This window comes from Salmo salar, chromosome 27 (genome assembly GCF_965601325.2).
Source record: "Salmo salar chromosome 27, fSalSal1, whole genome shotgun sequence".
Classification (NCBI taxonomy): Eukaryota; Metazoa; Chordata; class Actinopteri; order Salmoniformes; family Salmonidae; genus Salmo; species Salmo salar.
This window is the reverse complement of record NC_138317.1, coordinates 31,708,129-31,735,087: the sequence shown is the minus strand read 5'-3', so window position 1 is coordinate 31,735,087 and position 26,959 is coordinate 31,708,129. Positions and strand designations below refer to the sequence as shown.

Genomic DNA, 26,959 nt, shown 5'->3' with positions numbered 1-26,959 from the left:
GGAACCCTGACCTGTTCACCGAGCATGCTACCTTGACCCGGACCTGCTGTTTTCGACTCCCCCCCCCCCCCCCCCCCCCCCACTGCACCTGCTGTCTTGACCTCTGAATGCTCGGCTATGAAAAGCCAACTGACATTTACTCCTGAGGTACTGACCTGCTGGTCATCTATGAACGTTTGAACATCTTGAAGAACAATCTGACCTTAATGGCTATGTACTCTTATAATCTCCACCCGGCACAGCCAGAGAGAACTGGCCACCCCGCTGAGCCTGGTTCCTCTCTAGGTTTCTTCCTATGTTCCTGCCTTTCAAAGGAGTTTTTAAGGAGTGCTTCTAGTCTGCATTGCTTGCTGTTTGGGGTTTTAGGCTGGCTTTCTGTATAGCACTTTGTGGCATCTGCTGATGTAAAAAGGGCTTTATAAATACATTGGATTGATTCATTCATTAGTTCACCACCACACACTCATCATCTTCATCATCATGGGCATATTCACTATATGACAGAGGAAATATAGTGAAGCCCATTTGATGCATGCTATGTTTTCATGTAGGATATGTTAGATTATATAAATGAAACATATCACAAGGTTACTATTTTGCAAGCCCGTCTTGTCTTTTTAATGATTTATTATTTTGGGGATTATTATGCATCTCGCGCACGCGCTATAATCACTTAATCTCCCTAGTCACATGTTCTGTCAGCTGTGCCTCAACATACATCCACTTGACTCGCGACTGTTTACAATCAGAAGACAGCACAGAATGGGGAGCCCCGCATGAACAGAACAGGTAAAATACACACTCACATTAAACGACAGAATATGCAATGGAATTTTTAATAACTGGAAATAACCCGTGCGTTTGTATGAAGTTGCTATATTGATTTGTCTTTAGCCACCGAGCTGTATGTCGGAAGTGTAGCGCTAGGCCTATGTGCAAGCTCGTGCAGCTAGCCTGAAAGCTAACCCGCAAAAAGCTTGCAAAACAGTTTGACGACTAGATTATATAGCTAGCTAGACGTCAGCAACGTAAGTATTTTCTAGCGATTGTAAATATGCATGGTGTTCCTACCTAGTTAGACGTTTGTTTTTCTACCACCATGCTGGACATCTAACTAGTAGAGCTAGTTGCTAGCTATATCATGCCAATATATTGTACATCGACAGTCATTGCGGTGAAAATTGGTCTGATCACCTTTTCTATAAAGAAAACTGTATTTTACGGTGCAGTTTGATTCAGACGTTTATTTAATAGCGAGGATCATATTTCACTTTACGCCTGGTAAGTAGAGTTCCTAGAGATTATAAATATGCCTTTGTTGACAGAACGTTTTTTTTGTGTAGCAGGCTATTTTATGGTTGGGGATATTTTCCTTCTCCAACCACTAGAACGATTCACAAATCAGGGAGTCCAAACAATAGACTCCCGATGTTGTCCCAAAGCTGTTTGCTAACTATGTTTCTTCTTATTTTAAACAATGGCAAGCACTAGCTAGCCTATGTCTACCTGTTTTTATTATGTCCAAGTTACAGGTGCCAACAGCACTATCGTGACCCAGCATAGTGCAGTGACTACCAAAGTCAGGTTGTATAAGAGTTGTTTTGGCCAGAGGCCGCCCAGACAGGAGAGGTCTGTACCATGAGAGAACCGTTCTGTCAGTATCGAACCTTTGATCTCTGAGCGAGGTGCACTGACTGCAGGGACTGAAATGAGCAGCCAGCCAGCACATAACCTACTCAAGCGAAACGATCTGTGTATTGTGAGGCAAACCACTTATGAGAAACTGCAATAATATGTGACCAACCGCCTTGATTCGGTCTTATGTAGCAACATATGAAATTGTTTTTTTTACATTGGATAAAAGCAGAGTTGCAGAGCTACAACATGGTATATCATACACTGCATTTGAGGAACAATGAAAAAGTCATTCTGCTTTGAATGTTGATAAACTTATAACCTCACTTTTGAGAAAATGGCCTTTGAATGTTTTGGTACCTACTGGAGAGCTCTTCTTTGTCTACACCATTCAGCATCATTCACACCCTCTTAACCTCTCTTGGGGAGGTGGGACGCTACCGTCCCACCCACGGGTGCACTATTCAACAGCCAGTGAAAAATCAGTGCGCCAAATTCAAAACAACAAAATATCGGAATTCAAAGTTCTCAAACATACGACTATTTTACACCATTTTAAAGGTACACTTCTCCTTAATGTAACCACATTGTCCGATTTCAAAAAGGCTTTACGGCGAAAGCATAAAGTTAGATTATGTTAGGACAGGTACAACACAAGAAAAACCACACAGCCATTTTCCAAGCAGGAGAGGGGTCACAAATACCAGAAATTCAGCTAAAGTTAAGCTCTAACCTTTGACGCTCTTCATCAGATGACACTCCTAGGACTCAATGTTAGACAATACATGTATGTTTTGTTCGATAAAGTTCATATTTATATCCAAAAACAGCATTTTACATTGGCGCGTGATGTTAAGAAAATATTTTGCCTCCAATACTGCCGGTGAATCAGCACAACAATTTACAAAAATACTCATCATAAACGTTGATAAAATATTAAACTGTTATTCAAAGAACTTTAGATAACCATCTCCTTTATGCAACCGCTGTGACAGATTTCAAAAAAGTTTCACGGGGAAAGCACACTTTGCAATAATCTGAGTGCGGTGCTCAGAAACATACACAAGGCAATACAGATACCCGCCATCATAAATAGCATTATAAATATTCACTTACCTTTGATCTTCATCAGAAGGCACTTCCAGGAATCCCAGGTCCACAATAAATGTTTTGTTTGATAAAGTCCATGATTTATGTCCAAATACCTCCTTGTTGTTTGCGCGTTCAGTAAGCTACTCCAAATGTAGGAAGTGCGCCCAAAAGTTCACGACGAAAAGTTTAAAAAAAGTTCTATTTACGTTCGTTGAAACATGTCAAACGTTGTATAGCATCAATCTTAAGGGCCTTTTTAACTTAGAACTTCAATAATATTCCAACTGGACGATTCAGTCTTGAAAAACATTTTGGAACACAGCTACCTCATCATGTGAATGCGCGCCAATGAACTCATGTCCTTTCCTGAGTCACCAACTTCCCGGCCTTCTTGTTCGCTCTCTGTTCACTGCAAAAGCCTGAAACTAGGTTCTAAAGACTGTTGACATCTAGTGGAAGCCTTAGGAAATGCAAAATGAACCCTAAGTCACTGTGTGTTGGATAGGCAATGACTTGAAAGGACTACAAGCACCAGATTTCCCACTTCCTGGTTAGATTTTTCTCAGGTTTTTGCCTGCCATATGAGTTTTGTTATACTCACAGACATCATTCAAACAGTTTTAGAAACGTCAGTGTTTTCTATCCAAATCTACTAATAATATGCATATTCTAGTTCCTGGGCCCGAGTAGTAGGCCGTTTAATTTGGGTACGTTTTTCATCCTGCCGTGAAAATACTCTCCCCCTACCCTAGAGAAGTTAAGCTTTAGCTCCCACCCAAACTCTGACCATTTTACTTGCCCTAGCAGAGGTGGTTAGGCTGTATTCATGTTATCCAGAGCGTTAGTGACTGTAAGCATGCTGCTGGCAACAATTTAGTTCTGCTTTTTTGCTGATGTTTACTGACAGTGGTCATATTCAACGGGTGTTGAGTGATCGTAAATTCATTAGTTATTCTGCGCTCTGGCACACTCAGACACACTCAGACGAGAGTGCTCTGAAATCGGAGTAGATTGTCAGACTGAATTTACGAACGCACCAGAAATGGTTATTTGAATAGTGGAGTCTTTTGTTAAGACATCTAGCTAGCTAGCTAAACAATGAGCCATAATCCCAACTCATGATGTTACTACCCTGCATGAATCTGCAGGTAGCTTACCAACCAGGTTAAATGTTAGCTAGCTAACATTAGGCTTTAACTAGCCAAGCAAATGGCTCTGAGATATGAATAATAAGATCATACATGTAACATTAGCTAGCCAGCCAGCTAACGTTAGCTAGCTAACAGTACACTTTAACTTGAAATGAAGCTACTTTCTATCCAAATTAGAAACGTGTAATATCTGAAAATGTAGCTAGCTAGACTATCTTACCCGTATACATCATAGATGGACGTGTCTCCTGTCACGGATGCCATGGTTGCTCTTAGTTTGAAGATGTAATCCAGAGACTGGTGTTTTCTCCATCTCCTTAGCTATCATACTTGAATTCCACTGATTTCAAAACTTGATCCTCCAGAAAGTGGAGAACAACTCTTATGCACTTTTAACTGCGCGATACACTGATTTTGATTTAAAAAAAGTTTACGTTCAAACGGTTCTTCTGTGATGTAGTGACCTGCGACATACGCCTAGTTTCCTGAAACGGGTGACCTATGTCAGTGTCATGTTGTTTTGACCCCTCACTGTTCAGTCACCGAACAATGACTGATATTAGCTAGTGTAGGACTTTTTTACCAATACATTCGTCACAAATTGCTTATCAGAAACCTCAGCCTAACCTCTATAGAGCAAGCGGAGGTGACAGTCTCAGAGAAACAACTCCCTGGGTAGTGAATAGATTGTGTAGATTGATTGGGGGGGGGGGGACGATTTAATCAATTTTAGAATAAGGCTGTAACATAACAAAATGTCAAGGGGTCTGAATACTTTCTGAAGGCACTGTACCAATACAAACATTGTCATAGCTGTAGTATGATTCTGCAGGTAGCGAAAGCAAACCAACTAGGTTCAATGTTAGCTAGCTAACATTAGGCTATAACTAGTAATTAAAAGTGATTTTCTGATTCAAATAATATTACTACACAGATCATACAAGTAACCTTAGCTAGCATGCTAATGCTAGCTAGCTAACAGTACGCTTTATCTTGGAAAGAAAATGACTTTTTAAACTAAATTTGAAACTTATCTTTGAAAATGTAGCTAGACTCTTACCAGCATACATGGATGAATGCTTCATGGCAGACTGGAACCGTTGAACTATTTTTTTTGTTTGTAGGTACATCTTGTTTGGCCAGCGTTGTTGAGTCACTGCGGTTCACACTGACTGTGGCGTGTGCAGAAAGTAGCCCATCACTTTTTTCCAGCTGATCTGTCGACAGCGCCTGTTAAAATAAGGGCATCAATGTTGTTGAGAAAAGTAGCAAGACTTTTGTTATTCTCAATAGCTAACATTTTACTGCACTGTTTTTGAAAGATATAAAGGGCTGCCAATACATGCTGAACAGCTCATGTTATAGACAGAAGCATGGCAGACCAATCCAAACTCATCTCCCAGCATGTCCAGCCCATCCATAATCTCAGCCAATCATGGCTAGCTGGAATGTTCCTGTCTTTTTCCCTTGCTAAACCAACTAGGCATTTAATTTGACAGTTTTATTCATATTTACGTATGGAATACAAGTTTATTATTAATGCACATGAAAGTTCCATTTCATTGTTTCGGAGTCCTCTTGATAGCAATCTGTATAGTGTACTGCATCCACTAGAATGGACCCTCAGTCACATGAAAGCCGTCAGGCTAGTCCTCTCTACTGGCACTGAAGTACCCTTCTCTGTTTGTTATTCCTCAGTATATTCTGCTATACTGCTGTTGTCTCCAGTGTTGTTGTCCGAACCCAGAATGCCCAGGGCCTCTCAGCTGATCTGTTGTTCTAAAACAGCATCATCAAAGCCTCACAGAAAGCAGAAGAGCTTTATGGCTCTGGGCAGAAGCTACACAGCCTCTCTGTCTAGCACCGTTTTGGGCCTTCCAAGTCCTACGTCTCGCTCTCTCTCACACACACACACACACACACACTAATTTCACCTCTTCACAGCAAGGGATGTTCTCCATCTGTTTATAGTAAAGAGGAAGTGAGTCATAATGGTGCTCTATTAATATCCCTGATAGTATGAAGGTGTAGTTTTATGTATTTCCCTTGCATTTCTCATTTTATTTTGTCAGGTGTTTGTCTAATTTAGCCTTCTGTTTCTTTGTGTTCTCATCGTACCCTCTTCAATCAACTAGGATAATGTTTCTAGGCTACTGGCTGGGGTCATGTACAGGTCAGGGCAGGAGGACTCATGTGTCATGATGATTTGTGTTAATGGCTTACAGACTAGGCATTCTTCAAATGCCTGGGTTGTATTCATTACTGCACACGTAGCAAAATGTTTTGCAAATTAATATGAAAACAAGCTTTTCGTATTGGACAAGTTAAGGTAGGTCCCTCCCTGTTTTGTTCCGTTTGGTACCCAGTGGACCCTTTTTCCACACAGAGGTGGGATTCAGTGGACCTTGTTACAGTAGGCTAAATCACAGGCAAGTACACTACATGACCAAAAGTATGTGGAGATTAGTTTGTTGGACTGCCAGATGGTGAAGCATCATGCCATAGAACGCTTTTCCGCTGCTCCAGAGACAAATGGCAGCGAGCTTTACACCACTCCAGCCGACGCTTGGCGTTGCACATGGTGATCTTAGGCTTGTGTGCGGCTGCTCGTCCCCGGGACAAACAGTTATTGTGCTGACGTTGCTTCCAGAGGCAGTTTGGAACTCGGTAGTGAGTGTTGCAACCGAGCAAAGACGATTTTTACCCGCTCCCGCTTCAGCACTCTGTGGTCCCGTTCTGTGAGCTTGTGTGGCATACCACTTCGCGGCTGTGCCTTTTGTTGCTCCTAGAAAAATTGAATTGTTGGAAAGGGGGCAATCTGTGACAGTGCCATGTTAAGTCACTGAGCTCTTTCGTAAGCCCATTCTAGTGCCAATCTTTGTCTATGGAGATAGCATGGCTGTGTGCTTTTTTTTTTTTTTTTTAAACACCTGTCAGGAGCGGGTGTGGCTGAAATGGCCAAATCCACTTATTTGAAGGGATGTCCACATACTATATATACACAGAAGTATCTTCTCATCCTAATGTAAGTTTGTAGATAGCAGTGCAAGCAATTTACCTATTGGTTTATTAATGCCTTCCATTATGTATTTATTTGATTACATCATCAAAAATTAATTCAGTGACTTATTGACGTATCTCCCGGTGATATGTAATACATTATGCAGTACTTAATGTGTTTATTGCGCTGAGAAGTTTGTCATTGTTGCAGAGCAGAAGATTACTCTGTGGAGGATAACTTTTAGAATGGAAGTGAAACCTTCCACCACGCATGGCCGTGAACATGCAACACACAGCACTTCTTAGTAGTACAGTCACTCTGTTACATTCCCTTAGCCTGAGTAGTGAGTGATTTTATATATGAGGATCACAACATCCTGTTCAGAATTACAAGATTGAGGGATTAATCAGTTATTAGGTTTCCTCTTCCTGGAATACAGAATGTTGGAATAGCCTCTGGATTCTGGGAGTAGAGTCATAATGAATGAAACTATTCAACTACGGTAAAGAAGAATTCCTCTAAGAATCCTCACCTGTAGTTCTGAGTTTCGAGCCCTTCAGACACTTCTGAAACATGCCTAACTCTGAAAGGAATCTGTTCCACTTCAACCTGATGAAATGCAGTGCATTATTATTGACCTATTCACAGCATGTCTGGAGATTAGTTTTAATTATTTAATGGGATATTGTCTTTTAAAAGAGGGAAAAAACTCAGATGACTTGAAGGCATTAGTCTTTGTGAGGAACAGATGTTGCAGAGCCAAACAGGAGCATAGAGTACGCATATAAAATGATTTCTATTTTGATCGTGTGCGCGGTCGATTTATCAAAGCCGGGTTCCATGCTCCTCGTTAATGGGTTTAAGGAGATGCCTTTGTTGGGTGATTTCCATAATTAATAAAGGAAAATGCTTAATGCTCTCGCTGCTGTGGTGGAAGGAATCGTGTGTTATGTAGGCTAAGCCTATGTGTACGCACAAGGGTTGTCACGATACCAGCATCGCAATACTCCGAGGTATCATGGCAAGGAAATGTCTTTGCTTTCCTTTTTCCCATGGAAAATCAGGTATTGTCGTATTGTGACAACCCAAGTACGTGTACACACACATACATAACCATGGAAGACGCCCATCCAGGATAAGTAATGGAGAGGTGGGGTTATTAAATATTTTTTTGTAGTTATTTTTATTTTGGGAGGTACTTTTTCCCCCTCTTTTTTTTTTTTTTTCCCCCAATTTGGTCATACCCAATTGGTATTTACAGTCTTGTCCCATCCCTGCAACTCCCGTACGGACTCTGGAGAGGCGAAGGTCGGGAGCCATGCGCCCCCCGAAACAAGACCCCGCCCAGCCGCACTGTTTCATGACACGCTGCTCGCTTAACCTGGAAGACAGCCGCACCAATGTGTCGGAGGAAACACTGTACAGCTGGCTACCGAAGTCGCTAGAGTGCGACGGGACAAGGACATCCCGGCCGGCCAAACCCTCCCCTAACCCGGCGACGCTGGGCCAATTGTGCGCCGCCTCTCCCGGTCGTGGCCGGCTGCGACACAGCCTGGGTGTCGAACCCGGGTCTGTAGTGACGTCTCTAGCACTGCGATGCAGTGGCTTAGACCGCTATGCCCCTCGGGAGGCCCACGGGTTTAACCTTAATTAAATCAACATGGTTTGAGGACAATTTTAAAACATTGGCTTTTTTTGATGAACGGCATGTCGTCGACTAGTTCCTTAAGGGTCCTGCTCAATGTCCGTGTCATTGTACTGCTGTGTGAAACGTCTTGATTGGTCATTTTCTTTTGGTAGGACCATGTAGTGTCAATGTTTCATTTGTCACAGATCTCCCACAGAGCTGTCTGAAATGCCATAGTGAATATTGGGGAAGAATTCCCTGGGCTATCCCTGCTCTTCTTCCATGGAAGAGGTGGTTTTTATGCACAAGCTACTTGACTCTGTATGTGATTAGAATGTTTTCCTTTGTACATTGAGACGTGAGTTATTTTTCAAATCTTGTCCAGTCTTATTAAATCAGTGTATCCTATGTCAGTGATGTTCCAAAGCCACTCAAGACATTTGAGTAGCCTACACTAGGGTTGGCCGGTACCCACACTTTCATACCGTTCCTGTACCATAATGAGGTATTCGGTATTACTGGCAATGCACACAAGGGGCACTATTACTTTCCAAACATGCATTTGACGCACAAAACCCATTTAGGCAGCAGGGATCTTGATCCAGGAGGGAATTGATCGTATCTGTCGTAACCAAGAAGCTTGATCTTGCAAGCTAGCCATTTGGTTAGCAAACCATGTGGATAGTTGGAGACCTGAGATGGAGTAGTTTATTTGGCATATCTTTGATAGTTAACTTGTATAAGCAGTTGTGTACGGTATACCGCACAAGCCTAGCCTATACTGCGTTGCCTTGTTGTCTTGTGTTGAGTTCCCCCAAGTGATCCTATTTATACCGAGGGACAGAGGGACAAATACCAAGCCTTCGCTTTTTGTGTTTCTCTTTTTGTCCTGAACGTCTTTTTGTGTTTCTCTCAGATATCCCAAACTCTCATCTTTCCTGAGTATCGGCTGAGAAGAAACACAACGTTGTGACTGTAAGTACTGACATGGAACAAAGACAAAAAGCACAGGCCTAAAGCTGAACTGGATAATATTATTAGTAGATCAAATCAAGCTTTATTTATACAGCACATTTCCGACAGGGAATGTAACTCGATGTGCTTCACAGGGGAAAAAACAAATGAAAATAAAAACTTAAATATTTACTGCACAATATGCTTAAGAGGATAAAAAACAAAATGATAACAATAAAAACTAACGACTGAAAAGCACTAAGGAAAACTAAAACATTTCCACAGTTTAGGCCCCTCTCAGGTTCTCTGGCAGGCTATTCCAGAGGCTGGGGCAAAATAACAATAGGCTTCCTCTCCATGCCTCTTGGTCCTAGGCTTTGGGATAGTTAAAAGGCTAGTGCCAGAGGACCTGAGCGACCTACTGGGTACATAACATGCATAACGTACATAACATGTTTTTAATTTCTATACTCAACTTAGTCCCAGTGGTGTAAAATACTTAAAGTACTTTAAAATACTGCCTAAGTAGTTTTTTGGGGGGTATCTGTACTTTACCATTTTATATTTGACAACTTTTACTTCACTACATTCCTTAAAATATTTGTACTTTTTACTTCAAACGTTTTCCTTGACACCCAAAAGTACTCGTTACATTTTGAATGTTTAGCAGGACAGGAAAATGGTCCACTTCACACATGTCCACAGAACATCCCTGGTCATCTCTACTGCCTCTGATCTGGTGGACTCACTAAACATACATCCTTCGTTTGTAAATGATGTCTGAATGTTGGAGTGTGCCTCTGGCTATCTGTACATTTTAAAAACAAGACTGTTGCTCTCAGGGTTGCTTAATATAATTAATTTGAAATTATTTATATTTTCTTTTGATACTTAAGTATATTTTAAACCAAATACTTTTACTCAAGTAGAATTTTACTGGGTGACATTTACTTGAGTCATTTTCTATTAAGGTATCTTTTATCAGACGAGTCCTCTTGCTCTGTGGTGTTCAGTTTTGTTCTTACTGTATAGTGTTTACTGCTGCAGTCATCCTACTCTTGTTCTGTGGTGTTGCGTTTCATTCTTGTTCTGTGGTGGTACACAGGTAGTTTTAACCCCTCCTGTTGTTCTCATCCCAGGTTCTGTTGTGTGGTGGTCATGCAGCACCCTAACTTTGAGACCCACCACCCTCTCCAGCCTGAGGGAGAGCAGGAGACTGGCTTCGACCCTCTCCACAACTTCAACAAGAACCGCAGCCGTGGTGAGTCAACCCAAATGCATGTTCATTACAGCTATATTTACATGTTAACCCTTTATAGCAACTATTTGAGCCTTAATTAAGCAGTTATTAACACTTCATATTCATAACCAAACACCATTTAATGACGAGTGAAGGAGAGTCGGGGGGGGGTAGTTGAATATGGGGATAACGAAAGACTGTGACAGATAAAAGGAAATATTGCTGGAGAAAGGTATGGAGTGTAGTGGATTGTATAACGGTGATTTATGAACACAGTTGAAGACGCCTGCGGATGAAAGAAGGGTTAGCGTGTTTAGCTAATGAATTTTCATAGTGAGTGTCCCCAGAGCAACGTCACATGATACACTTCTGTAACTAATGTTGATTGACAGCTCCCAGGAGTGTGTGTGTTAAACTGCAGGGCAAATTAGTTATTATTTATGATGATGATTTAGGTTTGTGACTTCCCTGCGTCTTACTCACGCTTGAGAAATACCCTGAGACATACCTGTCCTTCTCCCCATGACATGATTTCATTGGTAAATGTAATGTGGTAGAAACCATGCTATTGAACATGCCTATTGAAATCTGTCACAGAAAAGGATGCATTCAAACATCCATTAGGTGGAAGATGAGCCTCACTGAGCCATGTAATTGGTGTCTATGCCGCCTTCTAGTGGCTGCGTGTGTGAACTGCATTGTTTGTTTTACAGGAGGATCTCTGGATAGTAACACATTGTCTTACTCAGAGTCTGAGTCCACCTTCCTTTCCTACAGGTAAGAACTCATGTTGCTGTGTGTGTTCATGCTTAATATGTGCGTGTGATTTATATTTTGGTCCATGTCACATGCAGATCTAATTCTCTGTGTATTGCACATTAGATTAAACAAAATTGCACAAACTCACTAAAACCTCTTCTCATCTCTCCCTCCCTCCCTCCCTCCCTCCCTCCCTCCCTCCCTCCCTCCCTCCCTCCCTCCCTCCCTCCCTCCCTCCCTCCCTCCGAAGGAAAGAATGGGATGACTTGTTCCTGAACAGTAATTATCTGGCCAGGATTCGGCAGGCAGGCATCAGCGGCCGATTGCGGAGCAGCCGATTCCGCAGTGTGTGCTGGAAGGTAAACCACTCACAAAGATGGCTCTCAGGTTTCTCTCTCTTCAGAATACTCTGTGTGTGGCTGTGTCTTATCTGATTATCTAGACCTAGGTAATGGATTGAAAGGTTTTAATAACATTTTTATAAACCCTTTTTCTCCCTGATTTGTCATATCCAATTGGTAGTTTAGTCTTGTATCATCGCTGCAACTCCCGTACGCACTCAGGAGAGGCGAAGGTCAAGAGCCGTGCGTCCCCCGAAACACAACCCCGCCAAGCCGTACTGCTTCTTGACACAACGCACGCTTAACATGGAATCCAGCCGCACCAATGTGTCGGAGGAAACACTGTACAGCTGGCGACCGTGTCAGCGTGCATGCGCCGGGCCCGCCACAGTAGTCACTAGAGCGTGATGGGACAAGGACATCCCAGCCGGCCAAACCCTCCCCTAACCCGGACGACACTGGGTCAATTGTGCGTTGCCTCATGGGTCTCCTGGTCGCGGCCGGCTGCGACACAGCCCGGTATCGAACCAGGATCTGTAGTAACGCGCTGCGCCATTTGGGAGGCCCAATGGATTAAAAGTTAACACTGATATGACTGTGTTGTGTGAAAGGTGTTTTATCTATGGTGTTAAATGTTTTGTTTGCGTCTATGCGGTCGATGGTATCAGAAGGAAGTTGTAGCATGTTTGTTGTCCTCTAGTTGTACCTGGAGGTCCTTCCTGAGGATAAGAGCCAATGGCTCAACAAGACCAAGGAGCTGCGAGCCCAGTATGAGAAGATCAAAGAGACTGTAAGTGTGTGTGTGTGTGTGTGTGTGTGTGTGTGTGTGTGCGGCGCGCGCGCCAGTCACTGACTGTTTCCCCTCTCGTCTCAGCATATCACCAATCCCCGTAAAGCTGCAGGCCAGCAGGACCTGGTGGTCAACAATCCACTCTCACAGGACGAGGGGGTAAGTGTAGTGTAGCCTGAGTGTCTCTGAATACACCTTATCCATAATGGGGTATATGGATGTCTAAATATCCCTCTATCACAGGACTAAGGGGGTATCCCAGTTGTAAATATCAACCTATATCATACCTTTATTATGATGTACATGTAACTGCCAAAATAATGGAAACACCAACCTAGTGTGTTAATAGGGTGTTGGGCCACCACGAGCCAGAACAGCGTCAATGTACCTTGGCGTAGATTCTACACCTTCTTCCACAAGAAATTCCATAATTGAAAGTTTTGTTGGTGGTTGAAAACACTGTCTTAGGCAATGTCTCCAGAATCTCCCATAAGTGTTTAATTGGGTTGAGATCTGGTGAATGAGAGGGCCATCGCATGTGGTTTACATCATTTTCATGCTCATCAAACCATTCAGTAAACACTCTTGCCCTGTGGACGGGGCATTGTCATCCTATGAGGGCATAGCCATGGTAGCCAAAATAGTGGCCTGCCCAGCATTTTTATACATGATCCTAATCATGAGATGTTAATTGCTTATTTAACTCTGGAACCCAACCTGTGTGGAAGCACCTGCTTTCAATATACTTTGTTTTCCTCAAATGTACTTAAGTGTTTCCATTATTTTGGCAGTTACCTGTATGTCCCTATATTGTGTTATAATGTATTGTAACATATAAGTATGGTGAATGGGTTTATGGTGTATTTCCTGGTTCATATGTCCCTGTGCTCTCCTCTCCCTCCTGTCCAGAGCCTGTGGAACAAGTTCTTCCAGGACAAAGAGCTGAGAGGGATGATCAAACAGGATGTGATGAGAACGTGAGTCTGCTACACCTTTAAATACACCTCTGGTTATCAAGTAATGGCACTAATGTCCTTCTACTGTATGCCTCTCATATAAACACCATCTTTTCTTTCCATTCACTTCTCTCTCCTCTTCTCTCCCTCTATCCTCTCTCGTGTTCCTCTTTTCTGTCTGTAGCTTTCCTGAGATGCGGTACTTCCAAGACGAGGCCGTCAGGACCAAGCTGACAGACATCTTGTTCTGTTACGCCAGAGAGAATGAACAGTTACTGTACAAGCAGGTACCACTACACACAATGTTAGATTTGCACACCATGACAGGGCCACCAGGCATGCTGTTGCAACTCCTAGAATAGACCGTGTACTGTCCACATTGTGCTACACAGGGAGAGAGCATTGATGCCCACTCAATGTTCTAACAGGAAGTGACATACGGCTGGCCACTGGTTAATTAAGTTTAATGATGCTCTGTCAATACTGATAACACAACTCGTGCATCGCGCTGAGAGAAACACAGGCCATGCTGAATCATGTTCTCTTTCTGTCTCTCGCTGACTCTGTGACCTCGCTGACTCTCTCTCTGTTTGCAGGGAATGCATGAGTTGTTGGCTCCTATCGTGTTCGTCCTGCACTGTGACCATCAGGCCTTTCAGCACGCCAGCGAGACCGCCTACCCCAGGTCAGTCACACCGGCACCCCTACTTCACATCTATCTCCTACCCTTCATTTACACCCTATGCTGTCCATTCCTCCAAATTGGTTTCTGTGTTGATCTAATGCTTTTGTCTTTGGTCCACAGTGAGGAGATGCTGTCTCTACTGAGTCCTATGTTCCATGAACATGACGCCTAGTGAGTGAAATATGCATTTGACATACTTCTACATTCTAAACGTGGAAATCATATGGACAGGTCAGAGACTATTAACATGTTCTTGTTGAGCCCCAGTCCATATGACTCCGTTCTCCTCTGTCTGTGTTGTGCAGTGCCATGTTCTCCCAGCTGATGGAGACAGCAGAACCCTGGTTCTCCAGCTTCCAGAGAGAAGTCAGAATGGTCAGTGCTCTTGTTAATATTCTCTTTAAGTGAAAAGATGTAACACTCACTGGCTACTGAAGCTCCATTGTAGCTGCTGCTGCTATTCTAACGTGTATCAGCGTTGTATATTATGTTCATGTTATTCCACTGTTGATGTTGTGTGAACGTTCTCCTCAGGGGAAGGACGAGATGCTGACCAGCATGCCGTTCGCCCGTCCTCAGGACTTGGGGCCGTCCGTTGCCATAGTGACCAAAGTGAACCGCATCCAGGACCAGCTGGTGAAGAAGCACGACGTGGAGCTGCACATGCACGTCAACCGCCTGGAGATCGCCCCGCAGATATACGGCATGTGAGTACTGCCACCTGTCTGTGTATTGTCTCTGTAGTGTGTGTCTGCCTGCGTCTGTTTAAATGTGTGTGTCTGCCTGCGTCTGTTTAAATGTGTGTGTCTGCCTGCGTCTGTTTAAATGTGTGTGTCTGCCTGCGTCTGTTTAAATGTGTGTGTCTGCCTGCGTCTGTTTAAATGTGTGTGTCTGCCTGCGTCTGTTTAAATGTGTGTGTCTGCCTGCGTCTGTTTAAATGTGTGTGTCTGCCTGCGTCTGTTTAAATGTGTGTGTCTGCCTGCGTCTGTTTAAATGTGTGTGTCTGCCTGCGTCTGTTTAAATGTGTGTGTCTGCCTGCGTCTGTTTAAATGTGTGTGTCTGCCTGCGTCTGTTTAAATGTGTGTGTCTGCCTGCGTCTGTTTAAACTGTGTGTGTCTGCCTGCGTCTGTTTTAAACGTGTGTGTGTGTGTGTTTGCGTCCCTAGTCGCTGGGTGCGTCTGCTGTTTGGCCGTGAGTTCCCCCTGCAGGACCTGCTGGTGGTGTGGGATGCCCTGTTTGCTGACAGCATCACTCTAGACCTGGTGGACTATGTCTTCGTAGCCATGCTGCTCTACATCAGAGACGCCTGTAAGGACCTCCCTCACTGCCCATCAATACATGTCAGTCACATAGATGGTTGGTTTGCCAGTCATAGTCAGCTATTCAGCCAGTTGTATTCAGCCTGCCGTCGTCGTTCGGCCAGCGTTCAGCCTGCCGTCGTCGTTCGGCCAGCATTCGGCCAGCGTTCAGCCTGCCGTCGTCGTTCAGCCAGCGTCTGGCCGGCCAGCGTTCAGCCTGCCGTCGTCGTTCAGCCAGCGTCTGGCCGGCCAGCGTTCAGCCTGCCGTCGTCGTTCGGCCAGCGTCTGGCCGGCCAGCGTTCAGCCTGCCGTCGTCGTTCAGCCAGCGTCTGGCCGGCCAGCGTTCAGCCTGCCGTCGTCGTTCAGCCGGCCGTCTGGCCGGCCAGTGTTCAGCCTGCCGTCGTCGTTCAGTGTCAGACAGTCAGCCGTAGACAGTCAGCTATAGTCAACCAGCTATTCAGCCAGCCTGCCTGCTAGCCTACCTGTCTGTCTGCTAGCATGTCTGTCTGCTAGCTAGTGTGTCTGTCACGGAGCCTTGCTAACTCTTTGTTTTTTTTCCTGTGTCTCAGTGATAGCGAGTAACTTCCAGACCTGTCTGGGCCTTCTAATGCACTACCCACCTATAGGAGACATCCACACCCTACTACACAAGGCTCTGTTCCTCAGAGATCCCAAGGTAAGAACACACACCTACCCACCTATAGGAGACATCCACACCCTACTACACAAGGCTCTGTTCCTCAGAGATCCCAAGGTAAGAACACACACACTACCCACCTATAGGAGACATCCACACCCTACTACACAAGGCTCTGTTCCTCAGAGATCCCAAGGTAAGAACACACACTACCCACCTATAGGAGACATCCACACCCTACTACACAAGGCTCTGTTCCTCAGAGACCCCAAGGTAAGAACACACACTACCCACCTATAGGAGACATCCACACCCTACTACACAAGGCTCTGTTCCTCAGAGACCCCAAGGTAAGAACACACACACTACCCACCTATAGGAGACATCCACACCCTACTACACAAGGCTCTGTTCCTCAGAGACCCCAAGGTAAGAACACACACACTACCCACCTATAGGAGACATCCACACCCTACTACACAAGGCTCTGTTCCTCAGAGACCCCAAGGTAAGAACACACACTACCCACCTATAGGAGACATCCACACCCTACTACACAAGGCTCTGTTCCTCAGAGACCCCAAGGTAAGAACACACACTACCCACCTATAGGAGACATCCACACCCTACTACACAAGGCTCTGTTCCTCAGAGACCCCAAGGTAAGAACACACACACTACCCACCTATAGGAGACATCCACACCCTACTACACAAGGCTCTGTTCCTCAGAGACCCCAAGGTAAGAACACACACACTACCCACCTATAGGAGACATCCACACCCTACTACACAAGGCTCTGTTCCTCAGAGACCCCAAGGTAAGAACACACACACACACTACCCACCTATAGGAGACATCCACACCCTACTACACAAGGCTCTGTTCCTCAGAGACCCCAAGGTAAGAACACACACACACACTACCCACCTATAGGAGACATCCACACCCTACTACACAAGGCTCTGTTCCTCAGAGACCCCAAGGTAAGAACACACACTACCCACCTATAGGAGACATCCACACCCTACTACACAAGGCTCTGTTCCTCAGAGACCCCAAGGTAAGAACACACACACTACCCACCTATAGGAGACATCCACACCCTACTACACAAGGCTCTGTTCCTCAGAGACCCCAAGGTAAGAACACACACACTACCCACCTATAGGAGACATCCACACCCTACTACACAAGGCTCTGTTCCTCAGAGACCCCAAGGTAAGAACACACACACTACCCACCTATAGGAGACATCCACACCCTACTACACAAGGCTCTGTTCCTCAGAGACCCCAAGGTAAGAACACACACACTACCCACCTATAGGAGACATCCACACCCTACTACACAAGGCTCTGTTCCTCAGAGACCCCAAGGTAAGAACACACACACTACCCACCTATAGGAGACATCCACACCCTACTACACAAGGCTCTGTTCCTCAGAGACCCCAAGGTAAGAACACACACACTACCCACCTATAGAAGACATCCACACCCTACTACACAAGGCTCTGTTCCTCAGAGACCCCAAGGTAAGAACACACACACTACCCACCTATAGGAGACATCCACACCCTACTACACAAGGCTCTGTTCCTCAGAGACCCCAAGGTAAGAACACACACACTACCCACCTATAGGAGACATCCACACCCTACTACACAAGGCTCTGTTCCTCAGAGATCCCAAGGTAAGAACACACACTACCCACCTATAGGAGACATCCACACCCTACTACACAAGGCTCTGTTCCTCAGAGACCCCAAGGTAAGAACACACACTACCCACCTATAGGAGACATCCACACCCTACTACACAAGGCTCTGTTCCTCAGAGACCCCAAGGTAAGAACACACACTACCCACCTATAGGAGACATCCACACCCTACTACACAAGGCTCTGTTCCTCAGAGACCCCAAGGTAAGAACACACACTACCCACCTATAGGAGACATCCACACCCTACTACACAAGGCTCTGTTCCTCAGAGACCCCAAGGTAAGAACACACACTACCCACCTATAGGAGACATCCACACCCTACTACACAAGGCTCTGTTCCTCAGAGACCCCAAGGTAAGAACACACACTACCCACCTATAGGAGACATCCACACCCTACTACACAAGGCTCTGTTCCTCAGAGACCCCAAGGTAAGAACACACACTACCCACCTATAGGAGACATCCACACCCTACTACACAAGGCTCTGTTCCTCAGAGACCCCAAGGTAAGAACACACACTACCCACCTATAGGAGACATCCACACCCTACTACACAAGGCTCTGTTCCTCAGAGACCCCAAGGTAAGAACACACACTACCCACCTATAGGAGACATCCACACCCTACTACACAAGGCTCTGTTCCTCAGAGACCCCAAGGTAAGAACACACACTACCCACCTATAGGAGACATCCACACCCTACTACACAAGGCTCTGTTCCTCAGAGACCCCAAGGTAAGAACACACACACTACCCACCTATAGGAGACATCCACACCCTACTACACAAGGCTCTGTTCCTCAGAGACCCCAAGGTAAGAACACACACACTACCCACCTATAGGAGACATCCACACCCTACTACACAAGGCTCTGTTCCTCAGAGACCCCAAGGTAATAGACACACACACTACCCACCTATAGGAGACATCCACACCCTACTACACAAGGCTCTGTTCCTCAGAGATCCCAAGGTAATAACACACACAAGCTGTCCAGTCCAGTCTCCTCCATTTGACCACTGACCCATAGAAATTGTGACTGCTTGGTCCCATCATGGTGTGGTGTTCCTGACAGACGTGGAGGTCTGATCCGGTGTGACAGAACCGCCCCGGGTCGGACTGCATTGTCCAGACACGTCCCCATTTCCCCCTGGGGTGGTACAGGGGGAGATGGGATGGATTGATGGAGATGGGTGACATTCGAGGCAGAAGAGATGAGGGTTAGGGAAAAGAGGATGGGTGGAGAGAGGGAAGGGAAAAACAGAAAAGTGGCTGAATCACGTGTTTTTATGATATTTATCAATTTAAGGCAGTTGGGACATGACCATGATAGTCAGAGTAGTTGGCTAAAGCACAGATCTGGGACTAGGCTATGTGGGGGATCCCCACCCAACAGTATTCTTCACACCGTCTCTATTTTATCACTGTATTGATTTGATCACTATTTAATGAGCTGTATTCACTGATGCCTTTTCCTTTAGAACAATCCTCGGCCAGCCAACTACCAGTTTCAACAGAATCTGGACTATTACAAGACCAGAGGAGCAGACCTGGTCAACAACACCCGGTAAGCAGACACACGCATGAGGAACAGTCATGGTAACAAACAACACACACACTGTTGTTTCACAATATTCTGCTAACTAACCCTTTCTCTCTTTTCTCCTCTCTCAGTGCCAGTGGCAAGATGGCTCCTCTCAACATCAACAAGGTCTCCAGCAGTCTGCTCAGCTTCGGTAGGAAGCTCATCGCCCCTGCTCTGTCAGGGGGTGGTTCCAGCGGCATCTCTCCAATTAATAGCGAGGTCCTGTCTGCCCCCTCCCCCGTCACTGCAGGTCCTCACTCCCAGGCCGAGCCCTTGTTGTTTGGCCATGCACCCCTGCAGACGCAGACACCACCCCATTCCCAGCACCACCGCCTACTCAAGTCTGAGAGTATGCCTGTCCACCTGAGCAAAGGTGAGGGTCGGAATCAGGCACGTGCGCGCGCACACTTTTACGCTGAACAGGTACACTGAAGCTCACATGTCCATACATACAGGTGCTTAGTTGCGTCACGAGAAGGTTGACTCAATAAGCACATGATAGCAATACTCAACTATGGACTGTGTGTGTGTCCACGAGTGATACCATAGCCTTACTCTCCTGTCTGTTCAATGTAGTTTCAGGAGGAGTCTCTCAGGTTTCTGTCCCTGCCCACATTTTCCCTGACACAAAAGGTAACTGCTACCACAGCACCTGCTTGTGTGGTGTGTGACGTGCTGGCATGTTTTTGCATTCCCTTTGACCAGTTAGTTTCAACAGTGATCTTTGACCGTCACAGTACTGCTGGCTTTCTGTATTATTTTCCTCCTGGTTACTTAATCAACTAATTAATCGGTCAATAAATGGCATTATTGATCAGCCGTATTGTTCAAACACCCATTCACCCTTGTCTTAATCAATCACTGAACGCTACAAGCCAGCAGTACTGTGGCAGTCCAGAGTTTTGTATTTATGGATCCCCATTAGTTCCTGCCAAGGCAGCAGCTACTCTTCCTGGGGTCCAGCAAAATTAAGGAAATGTATACAATTTTAAGAAACATTACAATAATTGACAGATTTCACAGCATACTGTGTGCCCTCAGGCCCCTACTCCACCACTACCACATATCTACAGTAATAAATCCATGTATATAGTGCATATGTTATCGTTTGTGTTGCTTCACAGTCCTCGCTGTTCCATAAGGTGTTTTCTTTTCTATTTTTTCTATCTAATTTTACTGCTAGTGTCAGTTACTTGATGAGTTCCATGTACTGGCTCTATGTAGTACTGTGTACCTCCCATAGTCTGTTCTGGACTTGGGGACTGTGAAGAGACCTCTGGTGGCATGTCTTGTGGGGTATCCATGGGTGTCCGAGCTGTGCGCCAGTAGTTCAAACAGACAGCTCGGTGCTTTCAACATGTCAATACCTCTCATTAAATTCAAGTAGTGATGAAGTCAATCTCTACTCCACTTTGAGCCAGGAGAGATTGACATGCATATTATTATTAGCTCTCTGTGTACATCCAAGGGCCAGCCGTGCTGCCCTGTCCTGACCTAATTGCAATTTTCCTAAGTCCCTTTTTGTGGCACACGACTGAACAGTTTTCCAGGTGTGACAACCCTTGTTGATAGTGTTAAGAAGGTAGAGCAGTGCTTTATTACGGACAGACTTCTACCCATCTTAGCTACTGTTGTTTCAACATGTTTTTACCATGACAGTTTACAATCCAGGGTTACTCCAAGCAGTCTAGTCACCTCAACATTCTCAATTTCCACAATATTTATTACAGGATTTAGTTGAGATTTAGTGAATGATTTGTTCTAAACACAAGGCTATAATTTTTGAAATATTTAGGACTAACTTATTCCTTGCCACCCACTCTGAAACTAACTGCAACTCTTTAAGTGTTGGAGGTGGGAGCGTTGGAGCATGGGAGCGTACTCATGCATTGAAGAGATGCTGGTGTTGCATTTTATGTTCTTGGCTTGTCCTGCTTTCTGTGAGTTCCCTTGTTTTGTGTAATATTTGGCTTTTCTGTACAGGAGTTATGGTTGACTCATGTTGTAGAATTTAAGCAAGACGTTTAAACGGCTGGGACATTTGTATCTATTTCGATGTCTTGGGTGTTCCAGCATGTATCTACCTGGAAGTTCTCACTGGTAAAGGTATTTGATTAATCAAATGCAGCTCTACAGGACCAAGGTTGTCGACAACTGGACTGGTCCATCTGTTCTTCTCTCTCTCTGCTACTCACAGCCCACGTGTCTGTTTCTCTCTTTCAGGCCAAATCTCCAGGACAGCTAGCTCCTCCCCCAGCATAGAGAGCCTCTCTGGAGGGCGGGGTCACACCACCGCATCCCCGCCCCTTCCTGTCACTAGGGAAAGTGACACCAGCACCTCGTCTCCGCCCCTCTCGGCCACCAAGAAGGACTCCTTCTTCAACATCACTCGCTCCCGCTCCCACAGCAAGACCATGATGGGCAAGAAAGAGGTGGTGAGTTCACTAGCTCTGTCTCTCTCTGTCTCTCTCTGTCTCTCTCTGTCTCTCTCTGTCTCTCTCTGTCTCTCTCTGTCTCTGCAAGTCTCTCTCCTATCTTAATTGCGCCATCTCATTTCTCTCTAACCATCCACCCTCTCTCTTTCACTCTACCTCTAAACTCTCTGTCCCCTCTGTGTTGTCAGGAGGAGGAGTTGGAGGCCCAGGTGTCCTTCCTGCAGGGTCAGATCAACGACCTGGAGGCCATGAGCAAGTACTGTGCCAAGATGATGAACACACATATTGGTAAGTCTACCTACTACCAATACAATAGTGGAAAAATCAGCTGTTCTGCCCTTGAGCAGTTAACACCCAACAAACAGGGACGGCAGGTAGCCTAGCGGTTAGACCGTTGGGCCAGTAACCGAAAGGTTGCTGGATCAAATCCCCGAGCTGACAAGATAAAAATCTATCGTTCTGCCCCTGAACAAGGCAGTTAACCCACTGACTTGCCAAGTTAAATAAAAATAAAAAACCAGCTACTGCTCCCCGGCGCGGGTGACATGGACGACATGGACGGCGACGTAAGGCATCTACCCACACCTCTCTGATTCAGAGGGTTATTTGAAATTCTTCAAAGTAGCCACCCTTTGCCTTGACAGCGTTGCACACAATCAACCAAATCTGCTAAATAGTGCTTCTAATAACTCCTTTGGAAATAGTTCAGAGGTTAAGTTGTTTAAAAATATAGGTCCATTATCATTTCTACACACATACACTTGGCCTGACAAATAAGGTTGTTGACCAATCAGGACCTGAATATGACTGCACGTCACATAATAATTTAACACGTTCATAATTTTTTTTTAACATAGTTATTACACATTGATTACACTCATTCGTATTTTATAGACATTCACCGATACTTATGCTATGATGCTGGTGAAGTTTGGTGTCGCATACCTGACGCTGCCGCATGAGGCAGACACACACTTCCCCAAGCTCTGGGACAGTGCTGGTCAGAAACAAAGATTGTTCGCATCCATCAGCAAGCTATGTTCTCCTCAAAAAACATAGCAAAACGACAATCTGTTTCAGTAGCTATAGTTGGCTATCTACCTAGGTTTCATAATTTTAAAATACCCATAATTTGGCCTCCTGAGTGGTGCAGCAGTGCTTGAGGCGTCACTACAGACCCGGGTTCGATCCCAGGCTGTGTCACAACCAGCCGTGACCGGGAGTCCCATAGGGCGGCGCACAATTGGCCCAGCGTCGTCTGGGTCAGGGGAGGATTTGGCCGGGTTGGCTTTACTTGGCTCATCACGCTCTAGCGACTCCTTGTGGCGGGCCGGGTGCCTGCAGGGCGACTTGGTCGTCAGGTGGACAGTGTTTCCTCCGACACATTGGTGTGGCTGGCTTCCGGATTAAGTGGGCGGGTGTTAAGAAGAGTGGTTTGGCGGGTCATGTTTCGGAGGACACGTGACTCAACCGAGCCCGTTGGGGTGTTGCAGCGATGAGACGAGATTGCAATTGGATATCACAAAATTGGGGAGAAGGGGGTAATATCCTTTTATTTACTTATATCCATAATTTACAAGACCGTTTTAGTATTTGGTTGATGATGGTCGGACCCACCTATGTGAAGCTAGCGGTTTGCCTTCAAAATAAAAGTCCCTCATTGAAAGTGACGCAAATAGAGAATCATGCCATAGTTGGTGCTAAACAAGGTTGGAATGTTATATAAATGCAACAAAAGACAATTTGTTAATTTGACAAATCGGTTCAAATCACTCTGTGGATATGTTAGACTTTAGAATTGCATTGGGGGCATACTGTATTCTTAAGGCTGTACAGTGCAATAGGAATGTCAATACCCACAATAGGTAGACTGGGGAGGTGATTTCCCATAGTCAGTCTCGCAAGAGCTACGCTGCAAAAATGTGTGGACTCTTCACAGTTGTGTTCTGTGGGTGTTACTGAGTAGACTGATACCTATGGATTGTGGATCAATGAAATTGGGTAAGGCTTGACAGTGAAATACAAGTATGCCCCAATGCATACTGAAGTCTAATACATCAACAGTGCGACTTCAACAGATTTGTTTTGTCAAATTAACTAATTGTCTTTTGTTGAATTTACATAACATTTCAACCTTGTTCAGTATCATCTAGTCCAAATATTGCTTAATTCCACTATTTGTATCCATTTGCATTACTTTCAAAGAGGGACCTTTTTATTTAGAAAGCGAATTGCAAATTCCACTTGACTAATCCTTATTGTGGCTAGCTTCACATAAGTGTCGGGTCCAGTCTTAATACATTAGTTTGGGGGTAACTGGGCTAGGTAGCTGGCTACCTTGTTTATTTACTTATCTAGCTAGTTATTTTAATGAACAGAAGTTCGATTTAGAATAGGAGAACAAGTGGCTGCCTGGGTAATACTTAGTCACATGGATTCCTAAATCATTGCTAAGAATATTGAAAATGGTTGCAGTTTTTGGTCAATATTTTCAGGGTGGTTGCATTGGTGCTAGCGAGATACCAAGCTAAAGCTAGCTAGCTAGCTAGCAATCCCAGAAGTTGCTAATAACATCTGTATCAAAGATATTTATGAGTGACTTTATCATAATGCAAACCAAAGTCAACATAGTAGGGTGACAGCCTGGCTACAATTTCCAAACTGTTATCAATGTTGACAAAATGCTTCATTATTATTCTGTATTTTATATTGACAAGCTAGGTTGAATCGGGTGCAATTACTTGGGATGTGGCTGGCTGGCAGGCAGAAGCAGTAGGGACTTGAAGCAGCAGGATCCCCATCCGTTCTCCCCAGCCTCTGGGATTGTTGCAAGTCCGGGAGAATGTTGGACTACCTTGCTTACATTTTTTTTTAATCCTGCTTGTTGATCCTGCATCTTATTTCAAATGTTTAGACGTTTTCCCATTCAGTCGAACAAATAAATGTCTTCTTACCAAAGTGGTATTGAAAACTCATTGTGGCCGGTATGTACTTGTTTGCAGATGTCTTCATTTTTTTCTGCTTTAACAGTGCTACTGATCGTAGTGGTGGCGCTTGGCTTGCACATGCAAATTCAGCGCACACAACATTCTATAATATAGTTGTTATTTGACGTGCCAAATTAAAAGCTTATTTAACATTTTGACACGCAAAGACCCAAACGGCATTCCATATCTACATAGTTTTATTCGTTTTATGTTAAGACTGGAGTATTTTTTTTCTCAGAAAAATACATAGTTTTTACTCAGACTGAGTCATGACCCACCAGTTGAGAATGGCTGAGTTAACCTATAACCACAGTGATGTTTTGAGCAATCTAGTGATTTTAAATCAGTATACACGTGTACTCAGTTGTGTGGTTAAAACTGGTTGGCTGTGTGTTACTGCTATATCTGTGATCTGATGTCTGTCTGTCTCAGGTAAGATCCAGGAGGTGATCCTACAGGAGCACCTGGAGAAAGAGGATGAGGTGTTGGTGTCACTGGCTGGACTCAAACAGGTGTGTGTGTGTATGCATTTGTGCATAAATCACATTTTAATTGTCACATTTGCTGAATACAACAGGTGTAGGTAGACCTTACAGTGAAATGCTGAATACAACAGGTGTAGGTAGACCTTACAGTGAAATGCTGAATACAACAGGTGTAGGTAGACCTTACAGTGAAATGCTGAATACAACAGGTGTAGGTAGACCTTACAGTGAAATGCTGAATACAACAGGTGTAGGTAGACCTTACAGTGAAATGCTGAATACAACAGGTGTAGGTAGACCTTACAGTGAAATGCTGAATACAACAGGTGTAGGTAGACCTTACAGTGAAATGCTGAATACAACAGGTGTAGGTAGACCTTACAGTGAAATTCTGAATACAACAGGTGTAGGTAGACCTTACAGTGAAATGCTTACTTCAAAGCCCCTGACCAACAACGCAGTTCTAAGTAATAAATACAAATAATTAAAGAGCAGCAGTAAAATAACAGTAGCGGGGCTATATACAGGGGGTACCAGTACAGAGTCACTGTGCGGGGACACAGGTTAGTCGAGGTAATATGTAGGTAGCGTTAGTGACTGCGTAGATAATACACAGGGAGTAGCAGCAGCGTAAGGGGGGGAACAATGCACATAGTCTGGGTAGCTATTTGACTAGATGTTCAGGAGTCTTATGGCTTGGGGGTAGAAGCTGTTTAGAAGCCTCTTGGACCTAGACTTGGCACTCCGGTACAGCTTGCCCTGCTGTAGCAGAGAGAACAGTCTACGACTAGCGTGGCTGGAGTCTTTTTGATATAAAAAAAATAAAGAAAATGTAGGGCCGTCCTCTGACACCACCTGGTATAGAGGTCCTGGATGGCTGGAAGCTTGGCCTCGGAGATGTACTGGGCCGTACGCACTACCCTCTTTAGTGCTTTGTGGTCGGAGGCCGAGCAGTTGCCATACCAGGCGCGGATGCAACCAGTCAGGATGCTCTCGATGGTGCAGCTGTAGAACCTTTTGAAGATCTGAGGACCCATGCCAAATCTTTTCAGTCTCCTGAGGGGGAATAGGTTTAGTCGTGCCCTCTACACGACTGTCTTGGTGTGCTTGGACCATGTTAGTTTGTTGGTGATGTGGACACCAAGGAACTTGAAGCTCTCCACTTATTTCCCTCATTAAAATGCTAATCATTTTATAACATTTTTTACATCTGTTTTTCTGGATTTTTTTGTTATTCTGTCTCTCACTGTTCAAATAAACCTATTAAAATTATAGACTGATCATTTCTTTGTAAGTGGGCAAACGTACAAAATCAGCAGGGGATCAAATACTTTTTTCCCCCAACTGTAGGTGTTCCTTTTGTCTAGGGCAGTGTAGAGTGCATCATCTGTTGGGGCGGTATGCAAATCGGAGTGGGTCTAGGGTTTCTGGGATAATGGTGATGTGAGCCATGACCACCCTTTCAAAGCATTTCATGGCTACAGATGTGAGTGCTAGTCATTTAGGCAGGTTACCTTGGTGTTCTTGGGAATGGGGACTACGGTGGTCTGCTTATTCTTCCAGAACGAGG

The 26,959-nt window shown here is 44.7% G+C and overlaps 1 protein-coding gene across 3 annotated transcripts in view; it reads left to right on the top strand.

Annotated features, from left to right (window-relative positions):
• The first annotated feature begins 668 nt into the window (after nucleotides 1-668).
• The window catches only part of LOC106588884 (TBC1 domain family, member 5), a 28,441-nt gene continuing 2,150 nt past the window's right edge, over nucleotides 669-26,959 (top strand). The window contains exons 1-21 of one of the 3 annotated variants that reach the window (XM_082970211.1): nucleotides 669-789; nucleotides 9,423-9,481; nucleotides 10,600-10,721; nucleotides 11,414-11,477; nucleotides 11,710-11,818; nucleotides 12,501-12,590; nucleotides 12,675-12,749; nucleotides 13,500-13,567; nucleotides 13,731-13,833; nucleotides 14,143-14,231; nucleotides 14,352-14,402; nucleotides 14,537-14,606; nucleotides 14,766-14,938; nucleotides 15,397-15,539; nucleotides 16,099-16,205; nucleotides 19,379-19,464; nucleotides 19,572-19,855; nucleotides 20,059-20,115; nucleotides 21,706-21,917; nucleotides 22,106-22,205; nucleotides 25,337-25,416. In XM_082970211.1, the coding sequence (XP_082826337.1) occupies nucleotides 10,619-10,721; nucleotides 11,414-11,477; nucleotides 11,710-11,818; nucleotides 12,501-12,590; nucleotides 12,675-12,749; nucleotides 13,500-13,567; nucleotides 13,731-13,833; nucleotides 14,143-14,231; nucleotides 14,352-14,402; nucleotides 14,537-14,606; nucleotides 14,766-14,938; nucleotides 15,397-15,539; nucleotides 16,099-16,205; nucleotides 19,379-19,464; nucleotides 19,572-19,855; nucleotides 20,059-20,115; nucleotides 21,706-21,917; nucleotides 22,106-22,205; nucleotides 25,337-25,416 (2,064 nt within the window). In that variant the 5' untranslated portion in view covers nucleotides 669-789; nucleotides 9,423-9,481; nucleotides 10,600-10,618. The remainder of the gene's footprint in view (nucleotides 790-9,422; nucleotides 9,482-10,599; nucleotides 10,722-11,413; nucleotides 11,478-11,709; nucleotides 11,819-12,500; nucleotides 12,591-12,674; nucleotides 12,750-13,499; nucleotides 13,568-13,730; nucleotides 13,834-14,142; nucleotides 14,232-14,351; nucleotides 14,403-14,536; nucleotides 14,607-14,765; nucleotides 14,939-15,396; nucleotides 15,540-16,098; nucleotides 16,206-19,378; nucleotides 19,465-19,571; nucleotides 19,856-20,058; nucleotides 20,116-21,705; nucleotides 21,918-22,105; nucleotides 22,206-25,336; nucleotides 25,417-26,959) is intronic. The other 2 variants (XM_082970213.1, XM_082970212.1) reach the window with 2 other exon arrangements.